Here is a 22371-nt window from a genome sequence, read left to right on the forward strand (position 1 = left end):
TGCCGCATTTATTTATTTATTTTACACTGCATTGTTTAAGAGTTAAAGGGATAGTTCACCCAAAAATGAAAATTTTATGTTTATCTGCTTACCCCCAGGGAATCCAAGATGTAGGTGAGTTTGTTTGAAAAAACATAGGCTATATGTTTGAGTTATTTCACAATAAACCAATTGAAATTGTACCCTAGTTTGTGCAGTACATTTATTTAAATTTGAATGTTAAAAGTTTATATTGCTCATGTTCTATTCTGTATTGTTAATATAAATCATACACTCTCCGAATAAAAAGGTTGCATTTTATGCATGCAACAGCCTATTACTGGCAGTCCCTTATGAGAATGAACCATGGTTACCACTACAGTAAACATAATTTAACCATGTGTAAACAAAAATATAACCTAATAAATTGCAATTAAGTTAAAATGCATTTCAAATATAAAGTTAAGTAGGTATTATTACCCATTGTACTCATAATAATTAAATAAATTCCATAATCTAAAAGTTCAGTTTAGAAGTATCGTATCAGTATCGATATCGACGATACTGGCCATTAAAATTATCAGTATAGTGTCGAAAACAAAATATGTGGTATCGCCCATCCCTATTGTGCAGGCTTACTTTTTTTATTGTATGTTTTAGCCGTGATTCCCATCTACTTACATTATATGCAGGGGTGGCTGGCCAATAGAGGGCGCTAGGGCGCCGCCCCCCCATGAGCATATACCATAGACTGCAGTCAAATACATGTAAATACATAAATAAATCATATATAAAATTATCAATATTTGTGTGTTTGAGATAGTAAATGCAGCTAGTATATTTGAAAAATATTATAGAAATTCAAAATGTTTGTTTTTCTACACGTCCCGTCTAGATCTGTACACGTGATCAGCTCTGGGGCGCTGGAGAAAGCGCCCCAGAAAGGCGGGTCTTTGGAGCAGTTTAGCCAATTGCTGATTTTAGATATAAATGTTTGACATAAACTGTAGCCAATCAGCGAGCTAAAATCTAGTCAGCTATGGGCGCTTCGCCTAGCGCCCCAAACTGCGCGCGGCCGCGAGGCGCGAGCAATGGGCGCGAGCCACTACTAAAGTATCAAGTTTATTATGTTTATTTACTGTACATTTTGTGGAACATTTGTTTGAAATCACTCAAAATTGTTGCAGGTAATAGTTGTATTTAATCAGCTAATTAATGACTAAGTATTTTGTTTGAGTTAAATTTCAAATGCAAATAGAAAGTTTGTGCAATATGTTTGTTTTTGTGCAAAAATGCCTCAACCTTTTAATATTGGCATTAAATAATTACTTTTCACAGAGCACTGGTATCCTGGGTGGTTATTAATTATAATAGGATTTTTTATTTATATAGCCTTTCCAACAAAGTCGCTTTACAATATAGGCCTAGGTTAAGGAATTGAACTAAATAAACCTCAACATCAAAGATAGACATACCAAGGGCAGATATAAATATACAGAGTTCAGTTACAAAAGTTAGGTTAAAGATTCAAGCAAGTAACATAAACATTAATAATAAGGTAAAATTTAAAGATTCTGAGCTAAAGAGTAATATTCAGACAAAAAAAAAAGGTTTTGAAGGAGAAAAGGGTGAATGCTTGACAGACGTCTTGAGCAAAAGCATTCCACAACCTGGGAGCCACAATGCTATAAGACCTGGTGTCCCATGGTTACCAAGGCCAAGCTATTTAAAATAACCGAATATGACAGCCCCACCTAACATAATTTTCACCAGCCGCCACTGATTATATGACTGACAGACTGCAACAGTTTGTGTTAGAAATGTCAGTTTGTGTTCTAATAAAGAAACAAAGTCACCTACATCTTGGATCAAATTTTCATTTTTGGCTGAACTATCCCTTTAAGGGGTGTGTTCGTAAAATGACAGGATTCATTAATGTCCCGGTAATGAGCTTCCAGTATTTTTTTCTGTTCGACTGTAGTCTTAGTGATTCTTCTTTGATCATTTTCTACTAATTCAACTGGGACGAAATCCGTAATTTATCTCGAAATTTGGGCACTCGACATCCAGACGATTTACAAATCTGTAGAAATGAGGCAATGCCAAACTACTTCCCTTTAATCCATAGAGAGCATGTGAATGTGAGTTCACTCACTCCACCCACTGCAGTCTTACAGAGAGTCCGACAGCCACCAGACGCACTTCAGCTCTGAGCGCGAGCCTGACAGACGCGTCGACTCTATATTTAACTGTTGATTTATTACGTCGAGTACGACTACGACCACTCAAAAAGAAAAGGTAAAAAAAGATCGCGTTTTGCAAATATCGACAAAGGTTTAAGGGACTTCACTTTGGATTTCACACGGAATATCCGTTAAAACCTTCAACAGGATGTTTCGGGTTTGGGATCTCTCCCTAATGATATGCTTCACCGTCTCGCTCATGTTCGTCGGAGTTGAAGGCATTTCAGGTTTGTTTACTGTATTTTGTTTTCATGTTGCGTGTATTCTAGGCTCGCGCTTCCCTGAAGTTTTCCTATGACAGCGCGTGCGGGAAATCCTGTATAATTCCAGAAAGCGGTGACGTCAGAGACTTTCTCCTAAAAGCCACCAGTGTGTTACGACCCAAACCTGCTTCTTGTCTTGTCTCAACTTGCTCTCTGTAGTAGTTTGTTACTAGTAGCCTACTACTACAAACAAACATCTGAATGTTACTACTGTTACTTTCTTCTTGAACGTTGTTTTTGTGTTGTATTTCTTCATAACTGTGTTCCACTTCTCTTGGACAACACAGAGCTCCCTCCACCAAGGAACCTAACTTTCAAATGGGAAACACCTTTCTCTCTTAATTTGACATGGGAAAAGCCGAAGGATCTTGACCCTGACTGCAAAGTGAACTACACGGTGGACGTGCGCCATTATCAGGTGAGTCACCTCTCCATTTGACTGAACTGCATTTGCGCTCGGAAACTACTGTAGAAAGTCTGTGAACTCATAAAAATGTTTTATATTTTCTACATGGATCAGTTTTATGGGCTAAGTTCGATTGAGTTATTGCACTATTGACAGATAATAAACCTGGAACTCAATCAAAGTCTGATCCTCACTACATTTTGTGGGTTTAAGATCCAACAGTCTACTGTACAACTGGATTGTCCAAAAACAATCCCTTAAAGATGAATATGTTTGTTCGTCTGGAGCAGGTGTGTCAAACTCAATTCCAGGAGTGCCCGAGCCCTGCATAGTTTAGATTCAACTCTAATTAAACCCTTAAGGCTTATTTGAAAGCTATGGTATGTGTTGAAGCAGGGCTGGAACAAAATTGAGTTTGACACCCCTGCTCTGGAGGATATGCTGTACAGTAAGTCTACTATTAAATGGTTAAATCAGAAATTAATTTGAACTTCCATAGTGAAATTCCCAAACTTGAATCCCATTAAAAAACCCGGAGATCTAAAGGTCACGAGAAGAGCAATCCCAGCAAAACAAGACCTCCAATTTAGCTGAATTTAAGCCACATTTAAGCAGGATTGGGCCAAATTCCCCAAAGCTAATGTGCAGAAATGATCTGGAGATGTTTGGTGGTTATTGCAGCTCATGGGTCACTCCGGATGCCGAAGGCGAAGGTTCACTTTTTAAAACATTTTTTCTTTATTTATTGATTTTTCACAACAAATATTTCAAGGGTACAAAGCTTTCTAACGCAGATACATTTTCAAACCTTTAAAATGGCTTTGGACAGAACCCAAGAGGACAAAAGGACAAAGGGTCTCCTTGGGCTAGTTTATTATGTTCAGTTAGGAGTTATGCAAGCAGCTGTGACCGGTCTTTACTATATTTAGTGACATTTTTGCCTTCTCGATTCAAATAGTTCTGTAGTTTTACAGATAGCCTAAGCATTTAAACAGTACTGACATTCAATGTGGACTCTTAAATAATGTTATTAAAACCAAATGTGTACTTAAATTAAACAGTTCAGTTTTGTTGTCCCATAATTTTAACTGTTTCATGAAAATGAGTCAAACCAGGACAGACCGTAGTATAAGTGGCACACTTTTTGTAGTACAGGAAGCATAGTTTTTCTCTGTAATCACGCAGTTAACCAGGTCTGAGAAGCCCGGAGCAAACACTAAACTGGAGTTTATAGTGTGTTTTCGTCCATCTGAAGTCCACTAAACAAAAGTAGATCAGTTGTACATTTTCGTTTATATGATACTTTATTGCCGCAGCTCTTCCCCATGTAAGCCAAAGTCAAAGTCTACTTTGGGTTGTTGTTTTTGCATCACATGTGTCTAGTTTCATTTATGTGTGTACTTATCTCTCTTTGCCCTTTTCCATTTAAACAGCCCTTTCTTCATGTGTTCCACATTGAGTGTTATGGTACAAGTAGATATTAAGGTTTTCTTAGTCTGCTTAGTCTAACAGTACAACTAAGTACTAATATAAAACATTTAATTTATTTTTAAGAACACTGTGCCAGTCACTGTTTAAATCCTATAATGGCCAGGCCAGGTACAACACTCAACTTAAACGGTGTACTTCCTTGCAAAACCCTGTTTTCATGAACTCTTGGGATGATGTTCACACAAAGTAAATGAACTGTAATGGAAATGTGTACACGTTGGAGCAATTCAAAAAAATGCAAATTGAGGTTACAAAGCGAGCCTTTGCAATCAAATAAGCTTTTATCTGACGTGTTTTAGTTTCTTACGACACACATTTGAAGCTAATTGTGTTCAAATACTTCTGTACATGTTACACATTAATTACAAACAGCTAATCTGATTTGGATTACCTTTGGTTGATTTGATTGGTACCTGTGGTATTTTGGGGAATTTCAGAGTTAAACATAGCACTTCTGAAAAGTCACTTCCGTCTTGGAGAACCAGTTGGGTTAGCAAACTGCATGGCCAGCTGTACTGACATCATGAAGTTTGACACAAGCTGGATTTAATGAGAAAAACTGTAAATAAGACCAGTTATTGACATCGATTGAAGTCCTATCATTAGATTAGACCAGCCTAAAACCCTCATCATACATTAGGCACAATAAGAAGGTTTGGTAAAGTGAGAGGAAGAGGAAACAAAGCGAGTTCTGGAACTCTGTTGTTTGGAAACTTAGCAACTTTATTTGCGATTGTGTTTCTGTTTGTGTAATATTTAAGTTTGAAACTCATTTGAAAGTACTGTATATATAGATTAAACCTATATATAGATATTCCCTATGTTATGGGAACCAAATGAACTGCTTGTTCAACAAACACTTGCTTTCCAATGTAATTCAGTTTATGCATAAATAATCCCTAAAATATTTACTTCTTTGTGCCTAGTAAAGGGAAGGGTATCTTTTCTTTCTTTTTTTTTACATAATTTTTTATTGCTTTATCATCTTGAAAAGCTGTAACTTTAGGGAAAATATTCTGGAAAGGAATAATGGGAGGTTTTCGTTAGAAACAAGTGACTCATTCTTACTCAGTATAGAGTAAGGCGTGCACACACACACACACACACAGTAACACAAAACACAAGTATAAACATACTGTATTTTACATGAAAACCTTCTGTCCCCAACAGGAGTGTTCTGTAACAGCCAATCCAAACAATAAAATCCCAACCCGGAGAGTCCAAAGCACCACCTGCAAATTGAATATCTCCAATGAGAATGGACTGTGCATCAGTGTTACAGTGAACCCTGAAAACTGTGGAAGCAAAAAACAAAGTCCATCTTTGAACATTATCCTCCCTCCACCTACAGGTACCCTGCATGACAACCAACTCATCTCATGTTAAATGCTTTTTGGTACTTTGTGCATTTTTAATCATTCCTATCGATCTTAAGTCATGGAGGTATGTTTGTTTTATTACATGTTATGGTATTATTGGATACAGAACAAACAATCCTTTGATGCATTTTACTTAAGAAGAAAGCCACAAGATGAACGGTTTATATTATTTAACACCATTCATTTTTAAAAGATGCAGGTTTGCAATATAGTTTTCAGCTCATCCATCCTGCAATAAAAGCCTTTTTTGAAAGTATGTGTTCCATTGTGAGAGGATCACAAATCATTTGTTCCTGAAATGTGCCAAACAAACAATTTGGCACTTTCACAGTGAATCTGTTTCCCCCTTTCCCCCCTTTTTTTTTGCTTTTAAGATTCACTGCTTACATAATCCAAAGGTTAATTAAATATTCATGAATTCATCAAATTTTAAAATTCCAGTCTTAGGGACTTGATTTGATATCTCCACATTTATTTCAGTGACGCTGGTGACAAACCGGAGCTACGAGTATTCCAATAACACGCTGAGGTGCACTTGGATTCCTGTTGATCTAGTCCAAGACCTTGGTTTTTATTACTGGTATGTAACTCTTTTTTTACCATTGTTTTGTATATTTCCTTTCATCCATACATTGGTTGTTAACCTGTGTGTTTCAGGTCACCTCAGATAGATACAGAAATAAAGTGCAATGATATGAAGAATGGAGAATGTGTCATACACGATACACGTCTCAAGGAGATGACGAGCATGTTCTATCTCTTCAATGGCACTTATATGGGTAAACCTGTAAACAACACTTTCATGGAAGAGCGGCCAGCACAATATGGTAAACATGCACTTTTTAAAAAACATGCACAGTTTTCTAAAATACAGCATACAGTCTTCTTCACAACAGCAAATTATTTAAGAAAAAATATAGTTGATTACATGCCAATCTCCTGTCTTTTTATTTCACTAATTAACAGTCTCTTTTTTGTGGGGCTTCCTTTGCAGTGAAACTAAAAAAACCTCAACTTACGATCCAGAAAGATGGACACAGTCTCCGTTTTCAGACAAACAAATCAGATTTAGAGTTTGGGTCTCACTGCTACAAATACAAATACACATACAGAAAGTGTGATAAGGTAAATCATCATTCTCACTAAAGATTTAATTGCTCATTTAACTGCCCTGTTGTGATGTTTAAGGGTATAGAAAGAATGAAAAAGGACATTTAAACAATGCAATGTGTATCAACGCACATTTAAAGCATTGCATTGGCAGAGCTATTATTGCACCATGGAGTGTAGCGCATAATGTCATGTTAAACAAAACTGCTTCTTATATTCTATGATTTGATTTTCTGATCCTATATTTTTTCTGTTGTGTTTAAAGATCGCACAAGAAAAGGAGGTCATAGAAAAAAACTATTATGAAGTGGACTATGACTCAAACTGCAAGTACAAAGCCAGAGTCCAGATCATCTTCTCAGACAAATGTGGTGCAGGGGGGAGTGACCCGAGTGATGAGGTGGAATTCGGTATGTCTGGGCCTAGCAATCGCATCATATTCAACTATGATAATCACTCTTTGTTTAGATTGATAAAGTATTAGAAATGTAATTTATGGATATTCCTCATAGTAACCAGAAACCTGCAACAAGGGTGCAACAGTAAAAAAAAAAAAGGCATGCATGACATTTTTAGATTCCTGGACCATTTTAGTCTAAACTGTACTGTATATAACATAAGAAAAATGTCAGTTTTAATAAATAAAACAACTGCCACAACTTGAGGAAGCGCCCTAAAATAATAAACTCTACCTTTAGATTTGACTTGGATTTGCATAATGATATTATTGCATAATGATATAATGATATTATGCTCACAAAGTCGTATCAAAGTATTGGATAAAGAGAAAAATTTAAAGTGTTGTATATTTTGATATGTAATTTTCAGCATCATTCCTCCAGTCTTCAGTGTCACATGATCCTTCAGAAATCATTCTAATATGCCGATTTGCTGCTCAAGAAAACCTTTCTTATCCGTGTTGATGTCTTTTTGTAGACACCGATTTTTTTTAAAAGAAAAGCAAAATCTTGCTGAGCCTAAACTTTTGAAATGGTAGTTTATTTAGAGTTACTTGCTTCACATCCTGCAAAAGAAATGTGCTTTCCTCTGATCTTTGACAGCTGAACTTGAATGTTTTCCTTGTTCTGTGTCGTAGGTGAGGACAGAGATCCACATTTGCCTGCATTTCTGGCTTTCATTATTATCCCGCTCATAGTTTCCTGTTGCCTGATCATTTTTCTTGTGCTGCTCAGAAGGTGATGAATGATTTAGATTTTCATTGGTCTGCTCTTCTATTTGAAAAGAACAAATGTGAAACAGTATTATTGCCTCATCATGTTTTATATATTGGTTATTGTGTATTTTTACGATTTCTTTATATCTTATTTGTATGTCCTGTGAATCACAGATACTATCGAACCATCTTAAGTACTATGAATATAAAACTAAATATTAATTGGGCCTGGAATGAACTGAAATCTGAATTTGCTTGTCTTCCTTCAGACATAAAGACATCATATTCCCAAAAATCCCGGAGCCAACGCTTATCTTCAAGGACATGCTCATCAACAACATTAGAATGCCGGAGGATCTTCGGGTAAATTGTGCAGCCAATTATCTTTTATTAGTTTCACAATCAGAAAGCTTTCAGATTCACACATTCCCCCATTAAAAATCTGTAATTAATATTCTTGATTCAATCTCTTTCTCCATCAGAGTCCTACAGATGGCAGACTGTACGTCCCTATCGAAGAAATCGTAGAAAGCAAGATAAGTCTTGAACCTGAGACACCACTTATACCAACCACAACAAATGCAGGGATAACAATTTCTGATGACTGAAAATTTCCAGTACATCAGGAAGGCCTCAGGGTGAACTTAAAACCTACACTGACGGGAAAATGTCTATGCAAGGACGAGTAAAGTCCTATTGTCTGTTTCATCTGCTGATGAGTAATAACTCAGGCTCCACCTACGTTTATTTGAATGGACTTCGACCGCACTTATTGCAGTTGCCAGTAAATTGCTCTTCTTGGCACAGCAGTGGCTTGTTTTCATTGAATGTATTGTGAAGATAAGAAAAGCAATCAACAGACTTTCCTGGGGCAGGTTGGTTGGCTCTGATTATCTGGTTATGTGAAGCTCACACTGTACTCACTCGGTGTATCCAGAGGCCGGCGGACATCATAAGCAGCTTCATGCAAAATGATAGAGGACCACTGCAAAAAGGTTCATGGAACGAGGAAACTTTGATCTCTTGCACACAATTACTGAACTTTTTTATTCTTGTTTGTACAGCCACATTTATGGACTTGTGGGTGTTCTTGCACATAGTTTACAAACTAAATGTACTGCTACAAAAATTATTTTGTATAAAAAGAAAAGAAAAGAAAAAAAACTTTAAAGAAATTAGGTTTTCTATACACTGTGATTTATTACATGTATTAAAGTGTGATTTACTGTATACCAAAATGAAAAATGTTCTTTACTCTAAATATGTATATAATGTTCACAGTTTTGACTAACAAATGGATATAGACAAAATAATGGATATGGATATCACATGACAACTATTTAGACATTAAAAAAAAAAAAAAAAGTAAAATTATATATATTTGTATAAATTGTATATAAAATTAAATATGTACCTTAAAAGTTAAAATTGTATTTTCATACTTTCTGTTTCATGTCAAGTTTAAGTAAACAGTATTTTCCTGTAATTAAATTGTTTGCATAACTGGGCACACTGCTTAGAAAAACAAAAACAAAAAAGTGGTCACGCTATATTTTAAGGTCCAATTCTCACTATTAACAAACCATTAACTCTGACCTTTGCCTCAATAAACTCTTAAATTGCTGCTTATTAATAGGAGTATTCTAACAAGCAACTAGAAGAGAATTGTTCCTAGAAAGTGTTACCAAAAATGTTTGTTACAGCCAAGGAAAGACTAAAAAAGAAAGAAAATACATTTTACAATTATATTATGGTTTTACAGTAAAAAACTTGGTAGGTCCAATAGTAACTACTGTTTTTGCGGATAGCAACTACGATAAATATTTGCATTTCTTAATCTAAATTGAAAGCGTTATTCAAGTTGAATAAATGACACTGGGAGTGTTGTCAACTAATTTTCAGGGGAAGTTGCTAAAGGCAGGACAATTTGTTTCTCAAAAGTGGCTAAATGACGTTGTGATGACATCATGTGATCACAACGCAACACTACATTGAATACACAGATTACTCAAATTATTTTCTTGTTTACTTGTAAGAAAATTCACATTCTGAACAATTATATTTTTAAGCAGTGTATTGGTAGTTAGTATGCTAAACAGAAAAGTCTGTAAAATAGGGCACAATTTACTGTTATTTTGAAGGAATTTTCTGTATTGATTTTTCACAGTTGTTTATTTATTTATTTATTTTTTACCTGAATATAAAATTATGCATTGCATTTTGTGTTTTCAGGTTGCAACTTAAAAGTCCCCATGAAATCTAAATGTATTTTTAGCTTTTAGTATTAACATGTTAGCTTTAAGGGAACGATTCAGAAAGAGCAAATATGCTTTCCATTGAGAAAAAAGAAGTCTGCTTTTTCACTGTGTCATGCTAAGCCCCGCACCGCACACACTGCTCTAGCAATATAGATGTGAATGTGGCTGTCATACCTTGTCAAATGCATAGACAGTAAAAGAAATGGACACAGCAACCCCATTGGATTCAACAGAGACAAATGAAGTCAATTAGAAGCATGTACTTCCTGGGGGTTGAGCATACTAAGCAGACTCAAACTGAGCTTGATGACATAGAGGCCACGTGAGCAACCTGTCTGACAATTGTACGTCTTCTAATCGCTGTGCCAAGAGAAATCTGAATCACCCACTGAATCTTGCAGACGTTGTTGAATAATTTTGTCCCGTTGCTTTTATGGACTCTCAATGGGCTTCTCCCTCGACGTCATGCCTCCACGTCCCCACGATAGCCTCATAGACAGTAAAAGATTGTCTGCGAGCATCTCCTCCTGTCAATACGGTAATTTCTCTACTGAGCGACAGAGAGTCGCAGGTTATGACGCAATCGTTAGCCTATTTTTACAAAAACTGCTTTTACGGGGCCACAACGTAAGATACAAGGAATTGGGGCCTTTTATACATTTTCGTGTTTCTTTAAAAATAATGAATGGATAAATGGAGTCTTTAAACGCCTCAGATGTAAAGTTATTCGCTGTCAAAGTGATGCCAAAATGAATGGGAGTCAATGGAATGCTAACAGCAGGTGGGGGTCCGCTAGCCAATGGCGGCGCCCAGGGGTGCTTCAAAAAAATATGAAACCCTGCCCCCCTGGTCAAATGCGGATAGAGCTCAACGGCTCTGAACAGTTGGGCTGTGTTATAAACAAACGCTATTGGCTATTTAAAAAAAGGGGAGGGGCTGCTTGATATGTCCCGCCATGTCTTCCTGTTTCAGTTAAAATTACGTCAACAACAACAAAAAATTATGCTGCGTGTTTCAAAGCATTTCAGGGAACCTTTAATTGATAATGTCCTGGCAGAAAATTTTCAGTACCTTTTCTATTTTTCTACATTCTTTTAACTGATCTGATTAAAACGTGCAGGTACAAATTAATAACAAGATGTTATCATAAATGAACGATAATTATTGAACAATTGCAACTTGCATCAAGTAGCAAGAAGTTGGCAACACTGAGGGAAGTTGCTAAAGGAAGGTCGATTTGTTATTAAAAGTTGTTAATTGACGTTGTCATTGACACGGAAGAGAAGACAATGCTGAATAAAGTCATAGTTTTTGCTATTTTTGGACCAAAATGTATTTTCGATGCTTCAAAAAATTCTAACTGACCCTATATATATATATATATATATATATATATATATATATATATATATATACATACACCGTATTTTCCGGACTATAAGTCGCACTTTTTTTCATAGTTTGGCTGGTCCTGCGACTTATAGTCAGCTGCAACTTATTTATCAAATTAATTTGACATGAACCGAGGGAAATGAACTAAGAGACATGAACCAAGAGAAAACAGAAAACAGCCGCGAGAGGGCTCTCTATGCTGCTCAGTGCTCCTTTAGTCTAGACTTGATATCATATAGCGCCCTCTCGTGGCTGTAGACGGTAATGTTTTCTCTTGGTTCTTGGTTCTAAATAAATGCGACTTATAGTCCGGTGCGATTTATATGTTTTTTTCCTCGTCATGACGTATTTTTGGACTGATGCGACATACTCAGGTGCGACTTATAGTCCGAAAAATACGTTGTGTGTGTGTGTATATATATATATATATATATACACACACACACATATATATATATATATATATATATATATATATATATATATATACACATATATAAATATATATATATATATATATATAGAGAGAGAGAGAGAGAGAGAGAGAGAGAGAGCGCTGGACTTCTAATCCAGAGGCTCGGGTTCGAGAAATGCAGTGCAGCTCTCAGATGGGGCATGTTAATTGCTCTTATTGTGCATTTAGTACACATGGAAGATATGAGTATAACATTTTAAGGCTGCTTCTTACCTGTGTGCGTTGACTAATATGAAACAAAATAGTGTAAGAAATGTAAACCCTGAAAAATGAAAAGCATTTAATATGGACTGAATAAATGAATACAAAATTCAGTATCCAATCACTGTAAATTTACATGTCTCAAAAAAAAAAAGAAAAAAAAGGATTCGCTTAATTTATTTTATTAAACTCTCTCTCTTTCTCTCTCTCACACGCTCACACTGGTGAGTGGTGACAATGATTTCAAATGAAATTGCTTTTAAATTTCATAAACATATTAATGTTATATCTTATTCTAACCCTCTCACATATGCGCATATCATTTTATTTTTATTACTTTTAATTACTGTTTTAATTTCTAACATGTCATTTTGGCTGAACACAGTGATGTTGAGACAAATCTAAATTAAATTATTTAAATAGTAAATATTATTTAAATAGCATTATTTAATTAGCACAAAGTACGCCACCATATATTATAAATTGATCCATGAATAAAAGGGAAAATACAATACAAATCAGGAATATTTTTATGCGCCAAAGTTGTATTTTGCATCACCATTTGATACAGGGTTGCAAACTGCCTTTACCAGAAGCTTATAATGAAAACATTATAATTCAATCAAAACTAATATCCCCTGTAATTTTGTCACTAGTCCGAGTTCTGTCCAGCAGGTGGCAGAGCACACAAACATATGAATATACGTTCAGTAAACGTTAGTCTGAACGAGATCATGACAGGGTTTCATATTTGACAGTCGAGTGATCTAAATATCCTTGTACTGCCAAACTGCAATTGCATTCCTATACAGGATTCAAGAGAAAGGAGAGAGGGAGGGCAACTGAACTGGGCTGGGTGAAAGGAAATAGTGATGGCAGTTTGACTCAGTTCAGCGAATCGGTTCTTTCGAGCGTTCGTTTCAAAGAACCGGTTCAAAAACAGCGAATATTTTAAGCACTTCAAAGTTTAAAGGAAAAAAGCGCATTCTGTAAAACAGCACAGAGGATTTAACATCTTTTTTTATGTCAAAACATTTTTTTTTTTTTTGCTCATAAAAAATATGAATATGTCCAAAGAATATTTTTTTTAATTTTAACAATACAAACGCTTTGGTTCAGTGCATTAACTTACAGTATTTAGGTTAGTTGTTTATGCATTAATGCATATTTTTGGAAAGAATCGGCAACTGTCAATTACTCGCCTACATATGACTAGCTATATTTAGGCACAAAAAAAAAATAACACTTTGATTTGTCAAACACTACATATCCTCTTATAATTGTTTTATGTCTCTGTCTGTTTTTATTTCATGCATGTATGATTGTATATGTATATACGTAAGTATTTATGTATTTACTTGTTGGTTTAATTCCCAGTATTGGTTAGTAACTATATGAAACTAAATTATAGGGTAATTCAATTTATTTTCATTTTAAAAAATCTGTATTTAACCCCAAAACGATCCCAAAGTAAGTCTGGTTTTGTGGTGGCTGTGCTTTAAAATTAAATAAGGCTTCATCAAGTGTTGAAGACGTTTGAAAGTGACAGTAATCAGTGTTGAATACTACTTGTTTAAAATGATTAACAGTTGAAAACATTAGAAATTTAGAAAATAATCAAATGTAATCAGTCACATTAACTCTATAAAGTAGATGAAATAGGTAGACTACTTATTAAATTTTAGATAGTAAATAATCTGTAAACTGTAGCCTGCATTTCCAAACTAACCTTGCCAAGACTGTATATTACATATATTGAAAAAAAAGATCTAAATATTCGAGTAAAGCTTCATGTATAGGGAAAGTAATTATACATTTAAATTATGAATTAAAAAGTCATCACGTCCTTGAAATCCCTTAGATAAGTTTAAAATATAGCCTAGGCTGTTTTCCCGCTATAGGTTTTGTAGAATTGATAGATAGATAAAAAAAGTCTAGCCTATGCTATATTAATATTTCTTAAAATTAGGATCTGTGTTTGTTTGTAGACCTCATCAATCATATCTGTACTATTCCAGATGCTCTCTCTCTCAAATGCAATGCACACTCATCGGTTCTCGTCGAATCGAGCATAACGATTATTGGTTCATTGACTCGGTGAGTCGTTAACCCTGATCGGACATACAGTAGGTCAAAGAACATACGAGTCAGAAGACAGTACCAGCATGGCAGATCAATGTAACGTCCGGGAAGCTATTCAGATTACACACCTGGATAACCAAAAGTGCTCTGCTCCTCATAATGTTCCAAGAGTATTAATTAACCCGAACTTTGCATGCAACTCTGCTCCGAAAAAAAGACTGTTCTGATTCACGAATCAGTTTTGACCCAAGAACTATGGAATTATATTTGCTTAAAAAAAATGAACGTAACTTTATAAAACTGAACTTAACTTTTTCAGAAATTATTAAAAATATGCCCGCCCCCACGAGGTTTGTGTCAAAACACCAAACGAAAAACTGCGACGCGAAATCTGTGGCAATGCATTTAGAATCCACGATTAGCAAAAACGAAACTTTGAAAAACATTAACATAGAATGAAGCATATTTGAAGAGCCTGTTAAATTTGTGCGACTGATTTCATTTTTTTTTTCATTTTCATTGTGTTTTTCTTCTTTTGTAATGGCATATTTTTGATAGTTTCTGAAAAAGTTACGTTTAGTTTTATAAAGTTACGTTCATTTTTTTAAGCAAATATACTGTAATTCCATAAAGAACCGATTCAGTCCAATTTCTAAACCACTGTTCAGCAAGTTTGTGAACCGATTCATCGAAAAGATCCAGTTCAAGAGAACGATTCGTTCATGAATTGGATGGACGTTGCTGAAAAGAAACAGAAAGGGAGGGAGCAGCTGCTGACACGAGAGAGAGAGAGAGAGAGAGAGAGAGAGAGAGAGAGAGAGAGAGAGAGAGAGAGAGAGAGAGAGATGAACAAGGAATGTGCCACTAATAAGAAAGCGGAGCGTCGCTGAAGACGCAAGAGAGGAGGGCAAAAGAGGGAACGGCTAAAGAAAAACGACTAGAAATGCACTAAAAAGTAGCGAAGGGTGGAGAAAAGGGGCTATACACAACCGACACGTGAATGGAAGGATTATAATCCACCGTTGGAGGGATTTGGACGCTCCCCATGCGGAGATCTAAACCATGCAGGGACTGCTGCTGCTTCTGAGTTTGGCGTTGAGTTTCCACAGAGGTAAGAGACTCCGCGAGCTCAAACTCGCGCATGTGTGAGCGCAAATGAGAGAGAAAAGGGGGCAGATGTGCAGAGGATTTTACAGCGTTCATGTCTGTCTGCTCATAAAGGTGCAACGTGACCTTTGCATTCCACGCGCAGAGTTAACGGGATGACTGTAAACTCTGCCAGCGGCGTTCCCTCCAGTCAAACATGCTCTCGTCATGAGAATACAAATTAGACGAGAGGTTTGAGAGGGGGGAAAAGACGCGCCCGTGCACACGTTCATGCATGCGCACGCAGGGGGGTCTTTGACAGTCCCGCATCAAGAAACGCACCACTTTCACGTGGTTTGCTTTTCACGCAGGTAATTTCCGCACCTGCGTCCGTCTGACTGTCAAGTGCGTTGGATCACACATAACCGACTATTGCACACAGCACACAGAACGGCTAATTAATGTCTTGCATTGTTGCAAATCCAGGTGCGCCTGTATTAATGTATCCAGCGAGTTGCTAGGCGACAGCACCGAGCTCTACCTGTTAGATTACAGCATCTTTTCCCGTGATCGCGCCTATGCGGACACCCTCCCTATTGTCTGTTGTCACACTGTGCATGTGTGTGTGTGAGTGAGCGAATCAAGGAGAGGGAGTGCAGGTACAGACCACTCCATCAGAGGTGAGGGGCGTGTTTTTGTCCCGGCAAGGTAGAACAGATGATGTAAGCCATTCTCATAAAGTCCACAATCAAAGCAGAAACATGCATATTCATCGAGAAATACCTTTTGAAAACAGGTCCAGGTGAGTCTTGATGGCTGCTTTGAATGTCAGCATGAGACAAGATCTGGGGAGATTGGTCTTCCAGGGATTCAGACACGGCTTTGTTCATCATCACACAATGTTTAGAGCTGTTCTAATAAAATGAAGAGGAATGCAGAATGACTCACTAGAATGAATGAAAGTACAGTGTGAAGTGCACAATGTGCATTACAGGTAGCAAATGGAAAATTCATTAGGTCATCATTTTCTCAACCTCGGTGTTGTTCTGAATTTGTATGACTTCATTTTGTCTGTGGAAAACAAAAGGCAGAATGGGACAGACTGACAATTTTACTGATTTTAGGTGACCAAATATTCATGTAAGCTTTGCATACATTGTTGGTTTTTTTTTTGGAACAACTGTACAGTAATGCACATGCACTGATGTCATGTGTAATGATTTATTGCTGTTATGTCTTAAGGTGGAACGTATTAAGGTATCGGTGCTGTATGAATGCTAATATGCTCGGGCCAGTTGCCTCGGCTCATAGAGCAACATGACTTGACATGTACTGTAAGTTGGCCCATCAGATACCTTTTTAAAGAGGTGCATTACTGTAATGACTTTCATAAGGTTAGCCGAGGCAATTGTGATGATCTCACATCAATGCAGCCATTGTCTTTCTAAAAACTGTTTGATGGTGCTGTACGCAGTGTAATATAGGTCAACATTAAACGCACATTGTGAAACATAGTAACCAGCCCAAGAAACGACTGCTTGTGCATATACTGTAAGGGATGTTCTTTGTCATGTGCTCGTATCCTTCTGAGTGTACTTTATTTCCATACGCATTCAAAACTGGACCAGGTTGCAGATCAGATACACGAACGTTTCCATTTTAGTTACCCTAACAGTATGTTTTTCTGTCTTGTTCATTATGGGTTTGTCAGGCATTCCTAAACATGTCAGGTGTTATTTTAATAAAACGGTTGTAACATGAGCTATAAGCATCAGGCCCACTCCATCTTGGCAGCTAGGAGTCATTCAAAAGCAATACTTCTAATAAAACCTGCAGACGTCCCATGATCCACACCGGTACTGTAAACTCTTTACAAACTAAGAACTCTGTTGAATCTAAAATCATATGCAGTTGTTAATAATGGATAATGCAGCAGTGGATATTCAGCTTCTGTTTCCTGGATATCTGTTCCTGCTGAGTTGAGTTCATTCATCTCCTATCAAACTCACCTGAACCTGCTAATTATGTTGGAAATTACAGGCAGGTGTGTATGAACGGGGTTAGAACTGAAGGCAGATCTCCATGTGCTGTATTGAGCCCACTTGCTCTATTTGTAATGTTAGCTCTCTAAAAGTCTGGAATCTTATTCCAAACACATTGAAAAGCATTTTTTAATGGAAACTTTTTAAGTGGTTTTCATGCAATGCAGCAAAGACACCTTAGACAAACTGTGTATGACTTTTGTGCCATTTTCAAACCACATGATAGCTTTGTGTAAGGAACTGAAATTGGTAAGGAGTGAATTTTTGGTCTCATTGTCCATTCCCCATCTTCAAACATGGTCCTGTTGTGTCATTTGTGACACATTTAATCACCTTTTTTTGGATCTGAGCACAATTGAGAATGAGATTTCAGACCTTCTGCAGAGGGTTATCAGCATACAGTTTTCAGCCCGTTTCTCATGAGAGTGAATAAATATCACTAGAAATAACATTTTGGGGTGAATCCTTCCAAATCTGTATGCCTTTCTCTTTTCTGTGGAGCATAAAAAGATATTTTAAGAAATGTCTTGTTTTTTTTTGTCCGTGCAATAGAAGTCACTGTTAACTCAAACAGTTTGACAATCAACATTCTTCAGACTATCTACTCGTGTGTTCCACAGAAAGAACACCATACAGGTTTATGAGGGTGATGACAGAAGTTTTACTTTTGAATGAGACGAGATATGATTTAGCAATTGGTTTTTAATCTTTAGTTTCTAGGGCATACTATGTAATAATGGAAAGCATATATATATATGTGAATCAAGTGAATCAAGACTTCAACATTCCATTTTGTTTGCACTCACTTTCAGTTCATGTTTTGGTTGCATACTGTATGTTTTTTTTATTATTATTATTATTTGTTTTGACCTATTTCTTAATCAGACTGTCATGATTAATGTTTTTATTGAAAATGACTGACATCTTACGCATTTTGGACTTCTCCAGTCATTTAGTCAGCTTAAACCCTGCCTCTTGCTTTTTATTCAGATCTGTATTCAGATCTGCCTCTATCCAATCACCAACCAATGACGAAACCAAGTCCCCACCCTACATAATTTTTTTTTTTCCAATAATCCGTTTTACTCAAATGTGTCACAATATGGAATAGAATACAGTTCATTGCAACTTTAAGACCAATTAGACAGTTCATTGTTCAGGCAACCCACTGACTAATAGATTAAGAAAATATGTAGATTTCTTTTTTCTAATGGAAGCAAGTCATGTGTTTGTGGGTGTCGTTGTGTCTGGCCTGTAAGAAAAGACAGCACTGGGAGCAGGTGGGTTAAGGTTAGGGACTGAATTGACAAAGATTGGAGTTTTCTTTTTGCTGTTGTTGAGGGGTGGATGGGTGTAGGGGGAGCTGGGGGGGGGGGGTGCTTTAGGCCAGAGGGAGAGAAAGACATTATTACTCATGCCTGACTGTTCTCATAGAAGAGGCTGCATGCCTCTCTTCTCCCAACTCTTTCTTTCTCTTGCTTCCAATGAATATGAGGGGGGAAAAGTTCAAAGGCTGGCTTAGACGAGGATCTTTGAACCCCCTCGCCTCTTTTAGGGGTCCCACATCCCTTCTCATTGAAACGATTTTGAACATGCCATGTTTGCCTTCACATGAACAGCCTTCCATTCATTCACATTGTGTTATTTTGTGCTGTAATGATTCAGTTGATCTGGTTCACTGAACTCAACTGAATGATTTGTTCATGAATTCACATTCGACACTTGTTTTTCAGTCACAAAATTTGTAATTTGTCTTTTTAATAAGTCAATGCTCAATAGTAAATGCTGCAGTTTTAATGTTGCAAAGTTTGACTTCAGCAACCCAGTAGTATTTAACACTTGGAGACTGTATAAGCTCCATTATAACAGCACTTATAAATAACATGTCGAGTCATTTAGACTACTTTTGACACTTTTAAAGTGTTTTGGTGACGTTGAAAGCTCAAGTTTCCATTCTTTGCAACTGTCTGGAAAAAAGCCAACCCTAACTTTCTTCATAATTGCACCTTTTGAGTTCTGCAGTATAAAGAAAGATTCGCAGCGACATGATGGCAAGTAAATAATGACACAGTTGAAATTTCCGCTGAACTATGTCTTTAAAATTGTTCCTTGCTCCTGCATTGCACATCTCTTTCTTTTCCAGAAATGGTTTTGTCGAGTGGCCCCTTGTTCTGGCCCTCGCTCTGCTTTTCATTCTTTTGTCGTTCCTCACTCCCTCAGTCTTCTCATTTTTCCCTTCTCCCTCTTTCCATCCCCCCCGTTCGTTTTCCCCCTTCCCTCTTTCTAATAAGTTCCAGATGTGTTTCTTACATTCCTGTAGTCAGAGGAGAGGGGGAGGGGTCATGGAGAGGGAGAGAGAGAGAGAGATGGAGAAGCACATGAATTAAAAGAGAGCACATGATGAAGAGGCCACTCTGTACTGTAGACACTGATGAGATTCTCCTCTGTTGTGTGTGTGTGTGTGTGTGTGGGGGGGGGGTTCAGACACCCCTCCCACCACTTCCCCTCCCCCACTGCAATGGAATTTGGCTGATGATGATTGTGATGTCATTTCTCGTTCTCTGAAGTTTTAAAATCAGGGAGAGCTGATAGACGAATTTGGCCAATTTTCGGCCGGCCGAATAAAAGCCATTCACAGTTGGGGAGACAGGGAGGCGTTCTGAAACAAAAGCATTATTACCGGTCACCCGGTGAGGTTGTGGACAAAGATGTAGAGCTGTTAATACGCTAGCTGTTCCAGTGCTGACTCAATACAAAGATGCATTGTAAATGTTTTTTTTTTTTTTTTTACACTAAAGTCAATGTGAAATCAAAATGGCCCCTTTGACTTTCCTAACGCATGTTCTCGGGCTTATTGAGGATCATTCATTACTGCAAGTTAATCCAAAAACAAAAAAAGTTTAAAGGGATAGTTCACCCAAAATGGAAATATTGTCATTGAGTCACCCTCCAAACCTCTAAGAGTTTCTGTAGTCTGATGAGCCCAAAGTATGATATTTTGAAGACTGTTGGTAACCAAACAGTTGTTGGTAGCCATCGACTTCCATAGAATGGACAAAATACTATAAATGTCAGTGGCTATGTGTCAACTGTTTGGTTACCACCATTATTCAACATTAATCTAGATAACTAAATGCTGTAAAGTGTTGTTCATTGTTACTTTATGATACCTAATGCATTAATTAATGTTAATGAATTGAAGTTGTTAGCAAAAAAAACATTAATTTCATTAACCTATATCAAACTTTAGTAACTTGCTTCACCTCTGAAACAATCACTCCTTCAGCCACTTGTTTCCAATCTGGTATGTGATGCCCATTTTTCACTAATCAGTCAATGGAGTACCACAGTTGGGTCCCGGAAGTAAAAATCTAGGGCTGTGCAAAAAATCAAATACGATTTTCATGCATATCTCGTCAGTAAAGCCGCTCCTGTGATTAATATTAAATCTTCAGCATGTGCTTTCAGATGGAGCGGCATTTACTACACAGAGCCTTAATTCACTGACAAGCTACACAAAATCGCATTAAAAGTTGGCAATGAATCGTCTGAGATTTTGAACGCGATTTTGTGTAGTTTGTCAGTGATCTATGGCTCTGTGTAGACATTCATTTTTGTTGATAAAAAAACCTATTGCAAATTCACAGCATTTCCATTACCAATGTTATGTTACTAAAACACTAAAGCGTAGTATTTTACTAAAGACTGATCATGTGTCTTTTACGTATGCCAGGTAAATGCAAAAAAAAGCTGTAAATGCAAAAAAAAAAAAAACAACAACAAATTTCCATTGCAGTTTTGTTATATATTTCTTTTTTGCATTGGCTGAAAAACCACCTTTTTTTGCAATATCTGGGAGTTTTGACGCGTTTCCATATTTTGCCATTTCAATTTGTGCATTATGAAGGGTAATTCTAATGTGGCTAGTGTCAATCAAGTTTCTCTCATGACAAACTTTGTATGAAATAATAGTCTGTCAAAATACCTAAGTACTTGTGTGTATTTTTGCTTGGAAAAAAAGTCCAGTTGATTTGGTTTGTTTCATGTACAACTTTAATTATTTTGTTTATTTTTTTTACCAAACGATAAAATGAAGCCCTGTCTTAATTTCTTAGTAAAAAATTTGTCACAATGAGATACATTTTCTGTCTGAAGTAAAATATGTTGTGAACGTTACATTTTAAATTGATTTGAATCTAGTGATGAATACATTAAGAGCGTGTAAAAATCAATCAGACATAAATGACTCCTGGCTAGTTACTCATCAGCGTTACTCATCTTCAGATCAGCATTGAAGGAGATTCCCACAGTTGAGTGGAATGCTTGCTTTTTATATGACTAGTGATTTCAATTTGTTTGCATCAAAGTATGTCATAAAATAGTCATAAAATAAAAGGCATGTGAAGAAACAGCTATAAATTCTCTGAGAGCAAGTTTAATGTCAGATTGTGTGTGTTTCCTCATATGCATGCACACACAAAGACAAAGCACATCTGGCATTCCCAGCCTCTTGATATTTGTTTGGAAAGCCAAATATTTAGTGCATTAAAAGGACGTCTGTGAGGTATTTGGTAATACTTCAAGCCTCGGCCCATTGGAAGTGGACAGTCCGTCCAAGCATTAGCATAGCTCTCTGCTGATGACCCTTGAGGTTGCCATGGTCACTGTATGTAATATTATGTCAATGTTCCCACAGTAGTCATGGCAACAATAGCTCCAGCAGCAATTCGTGCAAATAAATAATGTTAAAATCAACTATAAATGCTTCAGGAGATGAGACCCGGTGGCCG

General features: G+C 36.7%; 2 protein-coding genes across 3 annotated transcripts in view; both read left to right on the forward strand.

The window, feature by feature from the left end:
* Positions 1-1971: 1971 nt before the first annotated feature.
* On the forward strand, positions 1972-9399 carry LOC132116969 (interleukin-13 receptor subunit alpha-1-like). The gene is made up of 10 exons (XM_059525913.1): positions 1972-2449; positions 2773-2903; positions 5553-5733; positions 6242-6341; positions 6419-6588; positions 6756-6886; positions 7137-7281; positions 7968-8067; positions 8315-8408; positions 8528-9399. The coding sequence occupies exons 1-10, from the start codon at positions 2371-2373 to the stop codon at positions 8651-8653; spliced, it is 1257 nt and encodes a 418-aa protein (XP_059381896.1). The 5' UTR covers positions 1972-2370; the 3' UTR covers positions 8654-9399.
* A 5854-nt stretch (positions 9400-15253) lies between these two features.
* Positions 15254-22371, forward strand: part of kirrel1a (kirre like nephrin family adhesion molecule 1a) — a 30711-nt gene continuing 23593 nt past the window's right edge. For both annotated transcript variants that reach the window (XM_059525927.1, XM_059525936.1), the window contains exon 1: positions 15254-15564. In XM_059525927.1, the coding sequence (XP_059381910.1) occupies positions 15516-15564 (49 nt within the window). In that variant the 5' untranslated portion in view covers positions 15254-15515. The remainder of the gene's footprint in view (positions 15565-22371) is intronic.

This window comes from Carassius carassius, chromosome 3 (genome assembly GCF_963082965.1).
Source record: "Carassius carassius chromosome 3, fCarCar2.1, whole genome shotgun sequence".
Taxonomy (NCBI): Eukaryota; Metazoa; Chordata; class Actinopteri; order Cypriniformes; family Cyprinidae; genus Carassius; species Carassius carassius.